Raw genomic sequence first — 20,203 nt, 5'->3', positions numbered from 1 at the left:
TTGTTATTGCTTACTAATTACTGGGGGGATATCTGAAGTGCCTAAGTAAATGAATTTTACTCTTTTCTACACATACATTCTGAACAACTTTTTCTTATTAGGAAAATATTTTTATTGTGGGAAAATAACCAATAAATAGGGATCGAAAAAAAATAAATCCCCCCATAATCTTGTAGTTAACAATTTGGATACCCTTCTTCCAGAACTTTTTTTTTTCAAAGCAGAGGTAAACAGATACACAGATTAGTATTTTTCCTTACACTATACACTATATTATTTAAAAAAAAAAGAACAGAAAAAAAAGGGACTATGTGAAATATACTATGATACCCATTTAGAATGGGAAGAATAGAGAAGTTAAGAGAAATCTGACTGAACAATTGTTAAAAATTGTCTTAATAATATCCTTTCTTCCATGGTAAAACCCATTTGCTTTCTGAAACTTATGACATAATAATTGTGGGGAGAGAAGAATATATTGTTCCACTGATACCAAGTGGGAAAAGTCCTTCAAATTCAAATAATTTTCATTAAGTTTCTTGATAATTTAGTTATATGAAAACAAGTAATGCTGGGTATTTGTTGATTGTTACGTAATTTTGAACAAAAATGGTAGAGAAGATATGAGTGGAAGCATGCTTAAAAGTAACTTAAGGGCCGTTTGAAAACGTTGGATGTGTTGTAATGCTGTTCTCAAAAAGCAAAGAGATCACTTTTGGACTCATTTAAAATTAAGAATACAATTCAATTACAGGTTGATCTGTTGCTCATTCTATAATTTCCTATTCAGTAGAATCTTTCATATCATTGAAAAATCATTAGAATGATTTGAATGAAAAGTAATAGTAAATAGTATATTAAGTCATCTTATATCCTGCTCCAGAAAAACAAGAAGTTTAGTAATATAATAAATCTCAAGGAGAAGATAATGGTTATTAAGCAAAAACGGAATTTCTGAATAGTCAGTTATTCATTTCTTCTAATAGAAACAAATGTTCCAATACTTTATCTTAAAAAACAGATGCAAAGAAATCTGAAGGTAATGAGTTCCAAGTCATGGTTTTCTCTACAACAAACAAAAGAAAACGTTCAGGAGCACACAGAGACACTCCCGCCTGTACTTATCTTGCCCAACTACTGCCGTGCTGATGTGACACGAGTTAAGTGTACGAATTTCTAAGAAAGGTTATCAAATGATTTATAAGGTTGTTCTCATTCTCACAAAATTACTGCGCCATAACATTTTGAATAGAGACCAGACTTCATGTGATCTTTTAAAAGATGTTTTCTATATTTGCCCATACGACATGCATAATGAAATGTATTATGACTGCAGTTTCTTAATCTCTCTGAAGTTCAGTTTCCTTACACGTAAATAGGGACTTCACCTACCAAGATTGTAATGATGATAAGTAATGTGTTTCAAGCACCTAACACAGTACATGATACATAATACATGCTGAAAAGATGAGAATTATTACCTAACTGCAAAGAATATGTGTCTTCAATATTAATTCATAAGGACTACCTATTTCCTTTTTCTAATAATAAAATGTGCCTTACCTTTTCCTTAGGAGAAAAAATTACTGTATTCAGAAGGACAATAATTTATATGTTCCTTCTCCTTCTTTCTATAATGAATAAGAGCTGCTTACTTTCTCCTTCCTCATGAAATGCATACTATTTTCTCCAGGATAATTTTTACTTTTTTAAATCAAATAAAGCTCTTTCAATGGTCATTGTCTCATTTCTAAGAAATGAACCATTTTTCAATTATGGTTAGCCTAAAAGGTGATGTCTGGATGTCACAAAGAGAAAAATACTTCCTGATATAAACATATCTTGTAACATTTTCTAGCAGAAATGTTTTATTAAAGTTCTAGGGAAAATGCTAATTACTCATGAAAAATAAAAAATTGACAACACATATACAAATAATACATTTAATACACAGTTTTTATTTTTCAGTAACTCCTGATATCTCAACTGAAATAAACACCTTTTTCTCGATACCAACCTGTTTGTGGGTTGATCAGAATACTGCCAGGTGGTATGCCTGCCGCTTCCAAGGGAAGCAAAAAGAAGCTAGTGCTAGGAGATGCAACTTGCCCATTTAGGCCACCATCAAAGGAAAGAGAGCTATGAGTGCTGACAGTTGGATAGACGACAGGTGCGCCATGAGAAGACTGGCTGAGAGCTGTACCTGGAAGAGGCTGCTGGATGTGAGAAAGAGAGCCCGTAGATGACCCTACACTACCAGAAGACTCAGAACCTAGGGAGGAGTAATGAAAAATATGGATTTTTTAAACCTCATATAAAAACGCAGGCTTTAAATATGTAACAATAAAATCCACATTACATAACATGCAGTTACCACATAAAAGCAATGGCTATTTTTGATTTACTATATAATTTTGCTTCCCCTCCCCATCATCAACAAGTTTAATACAGCAAACTGATCACATAAGTTGTCAGAGAAGTCATAGCCAAAGCATGCAACTTAAGCAAGATTGTAATAACAACAGCCACAGACAGCCACAAAAAGCACATTACCCACATTCCCCAAAGCACAAACTTATGTACATTTTACCTTTTAGATTAACACTTAGGAATACACAGATTATAATTTTCCCCAGGAAAAAGAACATAGCACAGCCAAATGCCCCAAATCTCTTATACCAGAAACCCCTTATCTATAAGAATACAGAAAGATTAAGAGTAGTATAGGAGATAACAAAAATGATAAATTCTCTATCAAGAGACACAATTGGGAAGTTTCATTGCAGAATTCCATTTTAAGCTCAGAATCATAGCATCTTCCTATAGAGTCAACATTTAATTATTTATCATATCAAGGGACAAAGACAGCAAGAAAAATATTCCAAGTATTCATATTAGCATTAGTTTTAAAATTTATTTCTTACTAAACTTAATAAATGTGATAATTTATTTTTAGCTGTTTTTATCCCTGCAATCTATTTCGTTTTCTATCACCCAGAGACTGAAAATGTTACTTTCAGTAAAATGGCTAAAACTGGATAATAAGACAATCAAAGAAAGAAAAAGATTTTTAAACTGTATATGGTTAACTAGGTTTTAAGTAAGAGTTGACTCTGGGATGGAGAATTACTCTTTAATGAATGAAATAAACAAATATGATACACTTACACAGATTGCCTTCTTCTATTTTAAGTTGTGCCAAATGACCCCTTATAAAAACTACCAAAAATAATTTTTCCCTATTAAGAGTTAAATAATGGTTCATCTCTGAAGAGAATATAGATTATAAATAGGACACGATTTTAAAATGTTTTAATTCAGCAGTGTTCCTAAATGATCTTCTCATAGTTATTGTTATGATGACTTGTTTCCCAAATAAATGCATATCTTGTGCATATACATATTTCTTATATTAACAAAATTTACCTATCTTTAGCAATATTCTATGATATACACTAAGATATTTTTAATATGCACATTATAATAAGAAAGGGTGACAAGTGCAATTCATAAGCCTTCATTTAAAGCACTGATTATAGACAAGGATTAATAAAAAAATACTTGGCCACCTCTAAATCTCTCCCATGTTACCTGTACAATACCATATGTCTACGATAACCCAGATAGGCTAAAGATAGCCATTTCTGCTAACTTTTAAAGCTAATTTTGGAATCCAAATAAAGATCTGCAAGGATCCTAAGAGAGATGTGAGGGTCTTTAGTATTAAACCCAGTTAGTAAAGGTGAAGAGAAAATGTATGAGCCTAAATGTAAGGTACCCTAAAAGCAAAGAAACTAGGAGAATGAGGATGTTACTAAAATTTTCACTCATTCAGAATAATTACATCACATTATTTTTCTTGAAAAATCCTCAGAAACTTCTCAGCAATTTTACTGATTCTTTGAATGGCAAATGAAGGACTTTATCATGAAAAATACAATCAATAACTGATAGTATTAGCTGAAAATGCAACCAATGTTAAATAATCCTAGGTAAGAAACCAGGCCTTCTAATTATAAATAAGCAATGGAGAATTTCCAACCACCTCTGGAGACTCAAACAACAGATGACATTTCACTGAACTAACTTGATTAAGTTTATGTCACAAGAGAGGATTTTTACTTTAACTGATGTTTGTAAATCTCTCTTGAGCAGAGAATGAATCCTAATGTCAATACACCCATTACCTCTGAAGTACTGTGGAGCTGCTCAATGCACTGCTGGTAGGAATTTTGGATGTTAGGATAACTGCAGAAGCCATCTGATAAATAAAGAGCTAAGGCAGCAATAGGGAAACGAAATGTTATGACCGCACAGTTCTAGACAAATATTTATACCTGTTTTTGAAAGCCTGCCTATGCTTTTGCTGCTCCCAGAACTATCACCTCTTGTCAGGACCGAGATTCCACTGAAGCTGCTGGCTTTGGTAACAGCAGGCTTGAAGTTTCGGAGGGAACTGTCTGAATCTGTACTGCTCCAGGGTCGTGGTTCAGAATACTTCAGTTCATTCTCAGTGCTGCTTTGATGGCTATTTGTTGATCTCCCTGAAGCATCTTTATTAACTCTGTAATTTAGAAAGAAAACTTTGAAAAGCTAGTAGGACAAAAGGGGAAAGAATAGAGAAAAAATGCTTTGAGTTTTTAATACTGCATGAAAACATGCTTTCAATACCTAAATATCTGACGCCTCTGCTGGGTACTACTGGCATCCTCGTCTTGAATTCTGTTGGCATTTTAATGAGACATTTTTATTTTTATTAGCATCAATCAGAGAGTTAACAAATGAATTTTAAAAATTCCCTCACCTTTTGTCAATAATATAATTCTCTTGGGAACACAGGGACTAGAAAGAAAGAACAGATATAAGAAGTTGAGCTTTTGTCAAATACATAAATTGGTGATGACAACAAAAAACACACACAGTAATATTTAATAAGTTATCATTTAGCCCTGCCAAAAAAATCCAAAATAGTGATAGGGGGACATAAATAAATAACAATGAAATTATTTTTGGCTTGGACACACTATGCTTACTTTTAACAGAAGCCATTCATTTCTGGGGCACAAATTAATCTGAAATTCAAATAATCTCTTCCAAACAAGTGAACCCCTTTTCACTATTATATACTGAAGGTGTACACCAATCTATAGATTCCACCTCATTCACTCAACATTTTGATCACCTGTGCTTTGGTTGTGACTGTAGCAGTGAACAAGCAAGCAGCTATACCTCAATGCAGCTCAGAACCAAACTGTTCTAATGCTATGAACTTAGCTTGGGCAACCACCATTTTTGCTTGTATTATTATAACAGTCTTCTAACTGGTTTTCCAGCTACTAGTTTTGCCCTTTTAATCCAATTTAAACAATAGAAGCCACAAAAGTCTTTCTAAAATGTCAATCTTATCACATCTCTTCCCTCCTTTAACAGCTCTCCGCTGTTTGCATAGAGGTCAGCAAACTATGGTCAGCCACCTGTTTTTGCAAATAAGGTTTTATTCGAACACAGCCGTGCCATTTATGTATTTTCTACATCTGCTTTCACATTAAAAAGGTAGATTTGAGTTGTTGCAACAAAATACCGCATGACTCTAAAAGCCTAAAATATTAATTATCTGGCTCTTTACAGAAAAAGTTTGCTGCCTCCTGCTCTAACTAAAGGCCCAACCACCTTAACCAGCTTTCAGGGACAGGTCATCTGCTTCCTGGGTCAAGTCATCTGCTTCCTGCTTATTTCTCTAATCTAAACTTTCCTCACTTTCTGTGTCACGTAGGCTATAGTCCAGCTCCTCTGAATTTTTTAGTCTTCATGTGTCAACTTCTCCTTTAACTCTGGGCCTCTGCAAATACTGACCCTCTACTTGGAACATTTCACTCCCTTGGAGTCTCTGTTTGGAAGCTAACTCTTCCTCTCACTCCTGAGTTTTGTTTTGTGATGCTTTTCTGCCATGTCCCTTATTTTACCTTCATGTCTCCACCTACATCACAGGTCGTATTGTCATTACCTGGCTATTCATCGGGGTAGAGGCCTCATCAATCTTACAAACTACAGAGAGAATTACATCTAGTTTATCAGGCTCTGAGGGCAGCAGACCTGGGCTGAAATCCCAATCTCTATCATTTTCTAGCTATATGATCTTTTGCTACTTTACTTAGCCTCCTCGAACCTCAGTTTCCTTATCCGTAAGATAAAAACAATGATAATATCTACCATATGTATATATAGCACTGTTTGGGGGATAACTTATTTTAAGTGTAAACGGATGTGTCCTCCAGTGCCCAGCATAGCACCTACTATAGGTGGTCAATAAGATTTGCATGAATATTAACTGATAGTTTGGATTTTAGTGTTACTCTTTGTTTTTTTACCATTGAAATTTCTATCTCTGGCAATGTTAACACAAATTACATACATTCATATATCCATGAATAAAACCTAGTACTAAACAGAATGGGTGCTTAACAGGCACTGGTCAGACCAAACTAAATCTCTTCTCACATATATGTATAAAATAATTACCCACTTTAAAGATTTCTTTCACATAATCACTTAAAAAAGTAGACAATATTAATCTAAAAATTAGTTTTACTTTAAAAGAAACAAGTTATTTATTGAGAAAAATCTACTACCAAGTAGAACTTAGAGTCCATGATTTTGTAGACTATGATGAATGTTCTAAAAATCTCAAATCTGTGAGAAGTTTGGAAGGAAAAAAAATTATACTAACTATATATTCAGTTCAACACTACTACTCTGTAGTCTATAAGCATCCAGTTTTTGAAATATTTATATAACTGCTGCAATGTAGCATTTTATAAACTATTAAATTATTAACATGAACAAGATGGATCTCAGTATTTCTAACAAGTGACTTTAAATATAACAGATACGGTTACAAATAAATGATCAATAGATTATAAAAGGAGTGACCCCCCCCCCCCAATGCAATTAGCGTATATTTTAACAGTGAGATCTAAATATAAATCAGTACATACATCTTGGGAAAATATTCGGTCTCTGGCTCTCTGGTACTCCTCTTCTCTTTCTTCTATAGATTTGCTCCTTCTGTCATCTTTCAAACGTATTCTCATCTAAAGGAATGAAAACAATTAATTCTCGGGAAAATGATCAGTTGGGATAAGTCCTGCACCTAGAAAAAAGCTGCAGTTGTGACAGATTACCTGGTTATCATCTTTGTCAAAGCTGGAGTTGTCTCTCTTGAGGATATATCGTTTCTGAAAGTCTTCACCTTTATCATCCTTAATATGTTCATTGAATTTCTGATCAGGTCTAAAAAAACCACGAAGGGAACAGGAAAGATAGTACACAATATTTACAGAAAAGTTAAATACAACATGTTATGAAAAGTAATCAGAGCAATGCAAATTACCACTCATTAGTGCCACTAATAATTAATATTTATGTTATCTCATTTACTCTTCATAATAATCTTATGAGAAGGTATTAACTGCTCTATGTTATGACTGAAAGGCCATATGAAAAATACACTGTGGGCTCTGGAATCAGACTGCTTGGGTTCAAATATTCAGCTTTACCACTTTAGTTGCTTCAGGACTTGTGCAAGTTACTTAACCTTTCTGTTCCCTAGTTTCCTCATTTGTAAATTGAATTACAGGATACCTACTTCACAGGGTTGTTCTGAAAATGAAGTGAATTAATAAATGAATAGCACTTAAAAAGTAAACACTCAGTAGAAGTTTGTTATTATTATAAATATTACTGAAAAAAGCTGAGGTTCAAATGGCTTAGGCAACTGTCCAAGGTCAAGTGCAAGTGAATGACTGAGCCACAGCTGGCGCATTGGTATGGCAGACTCAAAGCCTATTTATCCTCTTTGCATTGCCTCCTCTAAATCTAAGGAAAAATTCTGGGAAAAAGAATAAAGTATAGTGTTGTATCTTATATTACATTCTTACATTTGGTGTGATATAACTGAAAGTAATAAATTTTTTTGTGGCTGCTTTAACTAAAACTTAAGAGGTTAATTTCAAATGCAACCAAGAATTCTTAATTATAGCAGGGTACATCTTTGATTTATATTAATTGAAACAGTTTAAAAAAGAAATAATTCTTTTTTGGAGGTTAAAGTTGTAACCTAAAGTAATAATTATAAAATTATAACAAAACATTTTATGGCTGATTTGTCTTTCCTCTACAGAAGTGTTGCAAGTTCTAATGACATCCTGAAGACATATATGAGGTTGTAGTCCATGGAAAATCAAAATTACGTAAAACTTCGCTTTCTAAAATATATTGTCAGCTTCAACAAATTAATTTATTTAATACTCTTGTGACTTAATAACATCCTGTTATAAAACTGGAATTACTCTTTTGAAATACATGGTACATAAAAATATATTTAGAGGTACAAAGAAAGGTTAACTGAAGCCCTGAGTAGTTTTTTAAATATAGCTTAAATATGTATTATACAGTGATGTAATATACTGTGAATACCAAGTACATTTGTGAACCAAATAAACCTAAGTAATAACATCTTCAGCAAACATGACCATATATATCATTATGTAGAATATTTAAGGAATGCTTCTGAATATTTGTTTTAACCTAGTGAATTTTTAATAAAGTACTGTTTCTATATCCTGTCAAATTATGCAAAACAAGATTTGAAAATAAAACTTATCTAAGTAAGTTGAAGAAATCTTTATTTTACAACGTACTTAGGTGAAATGAAGGGCAGATCTCCACACAGAGCTATATGTATACAGAACTAAGAAGAACAAAAACAAGAGTAAAAACAACATCATGACCAAACTGATGAGAAAAAAAAATGCTTTCTTTAGTAGGAATTTGCAAGGTTGTCTATTTAGTTCTGAAGATGGTAGTATGTTATTTCTGTCACAGGATTACCCTGTTTACTTATATCAACTTTTTTTGTAGCTGTTCAAAGTCATTTTTCTTTATTGAAGGTGTCTGTACTTGGGCGCAAGAGTTATTCCAAAGTCAACTCTAAGGTTTAACCAAGGGCCTGGCAACTTTTCTAAGAGCAGCTGGATTCCCACACCAAATAGCATTGGCAGGCATTTCAGCTAACCTTAAGACTGTCTTACCTCTTTCTTTTATAGATGCCTGAATTTACTGCCCTGCAATCGCCAACTTCCCGCTCCATTGAGACACCCCAGTGGACACCGGGTTGTTGACATCCACAACACCACTGGTTCAAGGCTGGAGCGGGTAATTTGCCTATGAGGAAAAGGTAAGTTTGCATTTATTCAATGTGGAGCAGATCTCTAAGGTTTTCTGATTTACAACCTTCTTCATATTCCAGAAGATATAAAATAAGAATACAGTGTAACTTCAATGATCTGAATGTCTAGTTGTAATTATGTTATCAATCCATTCTTCTTTAAGTACATCATAAACATTATATTTAGCCAAACTTTTGATTATGTTGATAAAGAGAACCCTAAAGCTTTCTGACATCATTCATAGCATTCAAATAACTGAGGTTACACTGTATTGAAAACCTTAGAGAGTCACCAGTCGAAATGTTAGACAAAATGCCTGCTAATGTACATGTGCTTGGGTATCCAGCAGCTCTGAGTAATGTTGAAAGGTACTGGTTAAATGATTTTGAGTTCTATTCACCTTCAGTTCAATTCATATCTTACGGTTACTGTCCTTGGGAAACAACTAACTGATGAGGATATTATTAAAAGAGTAAGGAACAAGCAGAAAAAAATTAAGTACCATTCACATTTGTGGGTAAAATAATCCCTAAAGGAAGACAAGGTCCTTTTTAAAGATATCTATTGTCATTAATTTAATTGTAGGAACAAACATTCAAAAATACTAGGTTCCACCAATGTATTTAGTTGACAAAATACTGTAAGAAATGGATGAAAATCAACTTTATTTCAGTAAACAATATGGCAGCTATCAGAGTAAAGGCCATTGTAATACAAGGGACATAAGTGAATAAATACAACCATGAAAAATGAATAGTTCATAGATGAGCTCCTAAGAGCAATCCCTATCAAAATAACACCAGAATTCTTCACAGAGCTAGAACAACAATCCTGTATTTGTATGGAGCCAGAAAAGACCTTGAACAGCCAAAGCAATCCTGAAAAAGAAAACCAAAGCTGGAGGCATCACAAATCCAGATTTGAAGCTGTATTACAAAGCTGTAATCATCAAGACAGTATGGTACTGGCACAAAAACAGACACTCAGATCAATGGACCAGAATAGAGAACACACAAATGGACCCACAAATGTATGGTCAACTAATCTTTGACAAAGCAGGAAAGAATCTCCAATGGCACAAAGACAGTCTCTTCAGCAAGTGGTGCTGGGAAAACTGGACAGCGACATGCCAAAGAATGAACCTGGACCACTTTCTTACACCATACACAAAAATAAACTCAAAATGGATGAAAGACTTCAACATAAGACAGGAAGCCATCAAAATCCTAGAGGAAAGAACAGGCAACAACCTCTTTGACCTCGGCTACAGCAACTTCTTACTTGACATGTCTCCAGAGACAAGGGAAACAAAAGCAAAAATGAACTATTGGGACCTCATCAAGATAGAAAGCTTCTGCACAGTGAAGTAAACAATCGGCAAAACTAAAAGGCAACTGATGGAATGGGAGAAGATATTTACAAATGACATAACAGATAAAGGGTTATCCAAAATCTACAAAGAATTTGTCACATTCAACACCCAAAAACCAAATCATTCAGTGAAGAAATGGACAAAAGACATGAACACTTTTCCAAAGAAGACATCCAGATGGCTAAGCAACACATGAAAAGATGTTCAACATCACTCATCAAGGAAATACAAATCAAAACCACAATGAGATACCACCTCACAACTGTCAGAATGGCTAAAATTAACAACTCAGGTGTTGGTGAGGATGTAGAGAAAGATGAACTCTTTCGTTCTGCTGGTGGGAATGCTGGTGGCGGTGCAGCCACCTTGGAAAACAGTATGGGGGTTCCTCAAAAAATTAAAAATAGAACTACCCTATGACCCAGCAATTCCACTACTAGGTATTTATCCAAAAGATATAGGAGTGCTGATTTGAAGGGGCACATGTACCCCAATGTTTATAGCAGCACTATCGACAATAAGCATAGAAATAGCCCAAATGTCCATGGACTTATAAATGGATAAAGAATATGTGGTATATATATACACAATTGAATATTTCTCAGAGATCAAAAAAAAAAAAATGAAATCTTGCCATTTGCAACAATGTGGATGGAAATAGAGTGTATTATGCTAAGCAAAATAAGTCAGAGAAAGACAAATATATTGATTTCAGTCATATGTGTAATTTAAGATACAAAACAGATGATTATAAGGCAAGGGAAGCAAAAATAATATAAAAATAGAGAGGGAGACAAACCATAAAAGACATAAATACAGAGAACAAACTGAGGGTTGCTGACAGGGTGTTGGATGGGCTAAAGGGGTGAGGGGCAATAAGGAGGACACTTGGGATGAACACTGGGTATTACATGTAAGTGATGAATCACTAATTTCTATTTCTGAAATTATTACTAAATTTTACGTTAAATAACTTGGATTTAAATAAAAATAGACCCTAAGAGAAGTATAGCTTTAAGAAAAGCAGAAAAATAATTAATTTCAGCATTATCTATATCATCTGAAGCTAACGCTCATTACCACAGACCCACTGCTGCCACATATGAAATTGATACAGAAAATTCCAATAGGCAGATTACCATCAAAGTATAAATTTCAGCTGAACTTAACAAGCACTTAAGTTGCTTTAGGACTAGTTTAGAAATAGGCAGAAGAGGGGTGCCTGGATGGCTCAGTTGGCTGAGCATCCAACTCTTGAGTTTTGGCTCAGGTCATGATTCCAGGATCATGAGATCCAGGCCTGTGTCTGGCTCTGCACTTAGCATGGAACCTGCTTAGGATTCTCTCTCCCCCCACCCCCCCACCCTGCCTCATGCTGAAGGAAGGAAGGAAGAAAGGAAAGGAAAGGAAAGGAAAGGGAAGGAAGGAGGGAGGGAGGGAAGGAAGGAGGGAGGGAGGGAGGGAGGGAAGGAGGGAAGGAAGGAAGGAAGGAAGGAAGGAAGGAAGCAAGCAAGCAAGCAAGCAAGCAAGCAGGGGAGATACTGTGGTACATGTTAAAATTTTAGGTGCCTCTGCACTGGGCCTTTTGGTCCCAAATACCAGTACTGATGCTGCAATTCACTAACACTATAAAGCTATCACTTTTTAAGCAAATGGCTTCTCTTAACTCCTTTAAAACTTTTCCTTGGTCAATTGTACATAGCTCAGAAGGGGGAATACAACATTATGGATAATACTATATTATTAACCAACAGTCCCACCTTCTCGAGATTTGTGGGAGAAAGAAGCAAAACCAGAGATTGAAAGGATTGTAAAGTGATGGAAGATAAATTAAATGTGAGGGTGTCAAAATCTGCCTTAAAACAAAACAAAACAAAACAAAACAAAACAAAACAAAACAAAACAAAACAAAACAAAACAAATTTGCCTAAGGTTGGCCACAGCTATCTAAATTACATAAATTAAAAAAAAATCCAAGTGAATAGTTTTGAAACAGCACTGTTACTATGACTTCTGAAGTTTTTTTGGTTTTGCTTTTTTAAACCAGTCCTCATTCATCTGCCTTATTTTAGTCTAGACTGGTGCATTTTGTATCTGGTATGCTAAAGGTATTTTTGGCCCTATTACATAAGGTTGTCATAAAGCTGCTAAAACCTATGGAAAACCTCAGATGAAAAGTGCTGTAGAAAGATAAACTATAATCACACACATACTTAACAAATACCTACATTTGTTGATACTTACATTCTTGTATTGCTAGTTTTGTTTACTATGACAGACTTCCCGCTCTGATCAACATTGTGGTCTAATCCAAAGTAAGCAGCTACTCTGTGTAATAGCATCCTATGGTAAGATGTCATTGGGGGAAATTTTTTACGTGGAGACCTAGAAGTAGAAGAAAAACTAATTTAGTAAGTCAAGGAGAACTATGATGACAATTTGTTTTCTTGTTAAATGTCAGGACTTACTCATTATTACCAATGAAATCTAAAATTTCTTGTTCCAATTTCAACAGCATCATTCTGTCCCTGAAACAAAATATGAAGACTCTTATATATAAAACTTAACACTGAATTATTATGGCTCATTTTTCTCCTAAAAACTGTATATCATAAGCATGATGCTAGAATATGTAGATGATTTCTAAAAAAAGTAATGTTTAAAAAAAATTAAAGATGACTTTTTTTAGTTTAATTTTTTATTATGGAAAATTTCAGACACATACAAATGTTAAGAGAGCTGTGTAATGAATCTCAATGTAGCCTTTATTCAATTTTAACAATTATCAACACATGGCCATTCTTAAAACAGGTATTTTGATCTGCTAAGTATATGTATATGGGAGTCTGTTCTGTAGATATATACATAATAAGAGCATATTAATCTTTTACTTCCTTAATAAAGCTGAGAAATAGCAAGAAAACAGACAATTTTAGTTAGGTTCATGACTTTGTTATGTTGAGCTCCATAGAAACAGTACTCTAAAGAACATGCAAGGCCAGTAACAGGAACACTCCTAAGGGAATCTAATGCTAGTATACAGATGGAACTATAGCAGAGAAGTATGAATTACATTACTAATTCTGACTCAGAAAAAGAAGTCTTTTGAAATCATTCTGTAAACTTGTATTATGTATTTTTAAGACTATGGAAACTTTTGCCATAAAAATAAAAATGAACCCAAGGCCTTCAACTTGAAAAATAAATAAGGCTCTAGGGAGTACCTGCATGTGCTCCTTTAGACCACTAGGGTCCTATTTAACGCACATATGCTATAACAATAAGTGGTATCACTACCCAAAGGACCTCCTTGCTCACATACCAAGAACATGGCTCAAAGGAGTATTCTTGTGCTCACTGGAAATTTCATGTACTTGTGAAATAAACAAACACACCCAGAGAACCTTAAAACCAGAAGTAGCTTCACAGATCATTCACTTCTGTCCCTGATCAAGAAAACTAGGCCGAAGGTTAATATTTCCCTCTCAAATAAGTAATACATAGCAGATCCCTCTTAGACTCTAACAGAGCAGAGAATGTAGTGCCTCTGCTTAAACTGTCTGAAAGTCTATACTATACATCAGCCCTGAGTTTGACTCTTCCTCTTTCATTGCAAAGAAGTCTCATAAAACCAAGTGATATCTGACCATACATTTTTTTTTTACATTAGTTGAAAAATCAAGAGAAAAACATGCCTACCTGGCGACTGCGAACCCAAAGGTGAAAATGGGATTACATTTTCACACAAATTCTAGCAATATTCAATTCTGCCCCCAAACCTGGTTCTCCTTTAGAATTCCTGAATTCAGTAAGTGGCACTATCTTTTACCCAGCATACTATAGTAGAAGAATTCTGGCTTGCTACAATCCATTTTCTAATTTTCCCATGCAGTTAATTACTACTGCAAGTTTTACCTACCTTCTATCTACTTTTCTTTTATTTCCACTGCTGCTACCCTGGATCCAAGCAAGCAGGATCTCTGGCTTGACTACTGTAGCAGTAGTCTATCGTGTCTTTGTGTCTTCCCTCATTTCCTCCTTATCTGTTCTACCTGGAACAGCCCTAACGACTTTTTAAAAACACATGTGTGACCACATGTTATTGCCTTGGTTAAATATTTATCACAGGATTCCCACTGCTCTGATTTAAGAAACAAACATCTATAACGGGGCCTACAAGGTAGTCATGATTTGGTCTTTACCTCTTCAGACTCCTCAATCACAAACTCTTATCATTTTGGCTTATCTTTGTACTTGCCAAGCTCCTTCCTGTTTCAGGTTACTTGAACATGATGTTTCCTTTGCCTTGAACAACTTCCTATTTCTTAGAACTTGTTTCTTTCATACTTTTCTTTAAAAGCTACAATTATCTTTGTATAGTTATTTGGACTATATAGAAGAGCTCAACAAATGTATCTGCACGGAATCAATTAATCAAATTATTTTACCCATAAAGTCTTTTAATTTTTTTTCCCCTGAAAGTTTTTTGGGAGGTTGGGACATTTTTACTTCTCCCTGAAAAGGACTTATTTACATAACTCCAAGAACCTCTTTTCATCTAACCTTCTGAATGCAATTTGTCTTGAGATGATCTAATTCTCAGTAACTTTCCTTACATATTTTATACACTTATTGTTGTAAAAAAAAGGAATCCGAGGCAGACAATTTATTAAGCATCCATGAAACAGTACTTTTAAGTTGGTCTTCTGTTTCATAAGTAAATGCAAACATGTAATAAAGGTAGCAGATCAGTTGCTTTTAAAGCCAGTATAGAGGTTAAAACACACAAGTAGTAAAAGCAATTATATCTACAAAAATCAATCAAGGGATACACGAAATAGGAGGATGTAAAATGTGATATCATATACAAAAACATGGGGGGGGGGGTAGTAAATATTTAGTGCTTTTAGAATGTGTTCAAACTTAAGTGACCATCAACTTCATATACATTGCTATATGCATGTTATATATAGGCATAACAGTAACCGCAAATCAAAAACCTACAATAAATGCACACACAAAAAAGAGAAAGGAATCCAAGCATTCCACTAATGAAAGTCATCAAACCACAAGGGAAGAGAGCAAGAGAAAAAGAAAGGAATGCTGAACTACAAAAACAACCACAACAAAACAAGTAACAGAAAAAAAAAGCCTTTAAATATATCCCTATCAATAATTACTTTTAATGTAAGTAGACTAAATACTTCAATTAAAACACACAGGGTGGGTGGCTGGACTAAAAAACAGGATCCATCTATCTACTGTCTAATTTCAGACCTAAAGACACATGCATACTGAACGTGAAGGGGTGGAAAAACATTTACCATGCAAATGGAAACAGGGGAAAAAATTAAAAAAAAAAAAAAAAAAAAAAAAAAAAAGCCAGGGTAGGAATACTTATATCAGAAAAGATAGGAAAAAAAAAAATTTATTTTCTGTTTTTGAACAGTAGGCAAAAGATCTGTGAAATGTGTTTCAGCAAATGTATTGCCACTAAAAATAAATTTGTTATCTCCATGAGAGAAAAATCTAACACTTTTACTAGCCATTGATATATATTCAGTCTTTTTTCCCCTTTCACATGCAGATCTATGGATTGCAGAGGACTTTTTATCATTATCTGGACCACTTACAAAATAAAATAAACGCTTCTGCCTGGTTTACTATATTTTCAGTTACTAAGAAATATAACTTGTTAGAAAAATAAGACTGGTCATTTCCTTAAATTCTCAAGATTTCCTGCCTTTTATCTACTATAGTTTAGTCCAAGCTTCATCAAGGTTAGATATTTGGTGATGATCATTAACTTAAAAGATAATAATCCTTTATAGAAGCACTGCATATAGCACTCTAACAGATCCACAAATTTCTTAAGGCATAAGGTTTAGCACATGAACCTAAAAGTGGGCATACTTACTGAAATTATTGTATAATCTTTTAAAGGGAACCAATGTATGCTATTATTTAAAAAATAGTAAGAACAGGGATCTCAATCACACTGATCAATCAGCTACTATCTAAAATGAAGAGGCAACAATCTTTTAGTGTTCTAGTCATTATACCAGAAATAACTTTAGAGAAACTGTATGCAGCTAGCAGACCAATGGCAAACAAAAAAGCAGAAAACAATAATGCTTCCATTTGACCACCCCTCCTTCCCAATATTCCATATGAGCTTGGTCAAATATCTGTAACAGATAATGACTAGTAAGTATAGCCTCTGAAAATATTTCTTGCAAATAGGAATTCCAGATAAATTATTACTTAACATCTGGAGTTAAGTTTATTTATTTGGCTAAGAATAAGACAAAGATTTAATGATAATAAGAAAAATCTTTTTTTTTTTTAATGTTTTTTTAATGTTTTTTTTTTTTTTTTTTTAATTTATTTTTGAGATAGAGAGAGACAGAACATGAGCAGGGGAGGAGCAGAGAGAGAGAGAGAGAGGGAGACACAGAATCCAAAGCAGGCTCCAGGCTCTGAGCAGTCAGCACAGAGCCCCATGCGGGGCTTGAACTCACGGACCGTGAGATCATGACCTGAGCCGAAGTCGGATGCTTAACCGACTGAGCCACCCAGGCGCCCCAAGAAAAATCTTGAAATGAAAGGTTGACTAAATTTTTATAACACTAAAAATAAATCTGCTTAAAATCTAGAAGATTTCTCTGAACAATATCCAATCTTGACAGTTTTAGTGGAAACTTGCCATACTTATACTACTTTTGTACCATGTAGATCTGGCAACTGATTGTGTGTTTCACTGAGAGAACACTAAGTCATTAGTTATTCCTAACAAAAATCTTCTCACAAAATTTAACATTAGCTACAACTTTCTAAACCATATCGACATTAGTAATTACTTATATGTTGGCCATTACATGAATTACTTACTTATGCTTATTCAAATACAAATGCATACATAGGAAAAAAAATAGAAGTACTGATACATGCTACAACATGAATGAAACTTGAAAGTATTATGCTAAGTGAATGAAGCCAGTCCACAAAAGACATATACATGATTTCATTCATAGGAGATGTCCAAAACAGGAAAATCTGAAGAGATATAAAGTAGATTAGAGCTCAGAGAACAGAAAGGTGATAGCTAAAAATATGCAGTTTCTTTTTGGGGTGATGAAAAAGTTCTAAAATTGCCCGTAGTGGTGGCTCTACGTATCTGTGAATATACTAAAAACCATTAAATGGTACATAAAAATACATGTGCAGCTATATTTAAAACTTTTACATTTGTAGAAGAAAGCAGAGAACTGTACAACAGAAAAATATTTGGGGATGTATAAAAATAGATTCCTTATTGTCATTCTTACTGAGGTCTCTCCTATGGGTTCAGAGAAAAGAAAAATTCTGCCTGTTTAGCATCCTATCTTGTTTTATAGAAATTAGCTATGTGTTTTCTACCTTCCTCCTCATTCCCCAACCCAATGAGTTCTGGTTTCCACCATCCCACCCCAAATGAAACAATTTATTAAAATAGCCAAGAATTTCCTAATTTCTTAACCTAATGGACTGGTTTTGGTACTTCTATTTTCATGTCCCTGTGTTATTTTATCTTCCATGAAACAGCTCCCCCCATTCAACTCCCTGTCAAACTTCTAAGATAAATGTTCTCATGATTCTTCTGTTTTTAGGACTTGGTCTCTTCCTTTCTCATCTACCTTTTCTATCCTGTCTTCCCACAGAATTTTGTCCTTGTCATTTTAATCCTTCTCAAGCTTCATCTCTACTAGTGACTCCCAAACCTATTACTCGAGTTTCATATACTTGAAAACCAGAGCATTTTAACTGCGGAGAGGTCACATCTCCTGCTTTTTCATCTGGCACCTCAAACTATACTTAAAACAGAATATGCCCTATTCCACTACTCAGGGTTGCCCCTTACCCACTTTCTCAGTTAATGGGACTGTCAGGCTAGCCAGAAACCTAGTAGCTATTCTACATCATAACCATTCTATACCCAAATCATCACTATGTCCTGCCTTGATGCTTCCTAAGTATCTTTCAAACATGTCCTTTCCTCTCTATTCCTCTCTATGGTGTCCTATCCACATTCTTTGTTGGCCCCTCACTGCCAAAGTAATCTTTCTAAAATACCTATACCTATTATGGCATTACCCTATTCAAAATTCTTTAGTTACTCCTCAACTTAGCATGCCATACTCAGTACTTCTTAAATGATGCACTACTCACTATTTTTCATTGTTCATTACTGTCTTAAAGATCTCTTTAGGATCCCTGGCATCCCAGCAGCACTGCACACTCAATGGGCTCACCACCCCACAGTGTTGGTACAATCCTAGGTTGAGAACAACTGGATATGGTCTGTCTTCATACCTCACCAACATCTTCCCCATCACTTTCTGGAATCACTTACCACATGCCTCCCTGCTAGACTTTCCTTGGATATACCACTTCCTCTCTCACACTACTGTGCCTTGTCAGTGCACTTACATCTATCCTAGAATGCCTTTCTCATGCTTCTCTATATGGCCAGCTTGCTTCCACTTAAAACACTATGAATTCATGGCTCAGCCCAGGCTTATTTTTTCAGTGAAGTCTTCCGATATCCTTTCAAAAAGAGGTTGGGGCCCCCTCCCTGTGTTTTTATAGCACATCCAAAAACTTCTTTTACAACATCAAAATTTAATTTTAATTATATATCCTATGTTTTTTCCTAGCTCAGACATGGTGAATACTTTAGGGTAGGGATTATATCTCCATCGTTCTATTTACAGTGTTTTTAGCACAAAGCTTGGAATATGACAGATGTTCAGTAAATGCCTGTTCAATGAACTAATGGATTAATCATTCTGTTGTGACCAGTGAGGAATAAACTTAAAACTGAAGAAAAAAAAAAAGTCATGCAGACTTGTCTTATTTTCTTCCTCACTCCATACTATACTCCTTCAGCCCCATTTACAAGGAGACCACTTTTCATTTTGGTGGTTCTCTTTTTGGGGTTTATGTTAAATATACAACAGAAAACCAAGATGATATTGAATACAATAAATCATGAATGAAAATAAAGATTATCTTGAAGCATGACACGAGATAAGCCTCAAAGAGACTAGAGAGAGTTATTCCTGTAATCTTCCATATGCATATACCCAGAGAAAGTGCTTTACTTTCATTTTAATGGACATTAAAGAACTACCACCATGTAAAGCTAATATCTAGAGGAGCGATTCTTAGCCTTGGAGTCTTCTACCCCATGAAAGTGTTAGGCAGATATTCTATAGATAAGGCTTTTTGTGGGGAGAAGGCCACAAAGGGGTCAATGACCTGCCAGAAAGTTAGAGTGTATTCATTAGTACCCTGGCAACACAAAGGGTTTCACAGTGACCCACAAAAGGACCTTAAAAATCTTTAGGTTGAAGGTTAATACACAAGAGTGAACAAAAATTCTGCATTTAGTCAAGTTCAAAAACTCAAAATGAATACACTAAGTTCTTATTTGGGTGAGTGTATTATTGTAGGGGAATTTTTTTTTTTCTTTTCCACGATTCATGATTACCTCTCTACCTCAATTAAGAGTCAAAATATCTTGGTGATTCTGTTTTTCCAAAAATTCCTACAAAAAGAATGA

The 20,203-nt window shown here is 34.6% G+C and overlaps 1 protein-coding gene across 21 annotated transcripts in view; it reads right to left on the bottom strand.

Moving 5' to 3' along the window:
• Window positions 1-20,203, bottom strand: part of R3HDM1 (R3H domain containing 1) — a 203,492-nt gene that overhangs the window by 86,971 nt on the left and 96,318 nt on the right. For 16 of the 21 annotated variants that reach the window (XM_042994336.1, XM_042994342.1, XM_042994338.1 and 13 more), the window contains 8 exons: window positions 13,068-13,127; window positions 12,844-12,984; window positions 7,182-7,290; window positions 6,996-7,091; window positions 4,805-4,842; window positions 4,672-4,722; window positions 4,338-4,564; window positions 2,018-2,272 (listed from right to left, as the gene is read on the bottom strand). In XM_042994336.1, coding sequence (XP_042850270.1) covers window positions 2,018-2,272; window positions 4,338-4,564; window positions 4,672-4,722; window positions 4,805-4,842; window positions 6,996-7,091; window positions 7,182-7,290; window positions 12,844-12,984; window positions 13,068-13,127 — 977 coding nt within the window. Of the gene's footprint in view, window positions 1-2,017; window positions 2,273-4,337; window positions 4,565-4,671; window positions 4,723-4,804; window positions 4,843-6,995; window positions 7,092-7,181; window positions 7,291-9,089; window positions 9,217-12,843; window positions 12,985-13,067; window positions 13,128-20,203 lie in introns of those variants that run through there. The other 5 variants (XM_042994351.1, XM_042994352.1, XM_042994350.1 and 2 more) reach the window with 4 other exon arrangements.

The sequence above is a fragment of the Panthera tigris genome, chromosome C1 (genome assembly GCF_018350195.1).
Source record: "Panthera tigris isolate Pti1 chromosome C1, P.tigris_Pti1_mat1.1, whole genome shotgun sequence".
NCBI lineage: Eukaryota > Metazoa > Chordata > Mammalia > Carnivora > Felidae > Panthera > Panthera tigris.
The sequence above is the reverse complement of the archived record's forward strand: the minus strand, read 5'-3'. Positions and strand labels throughout refer to the sequence as shown.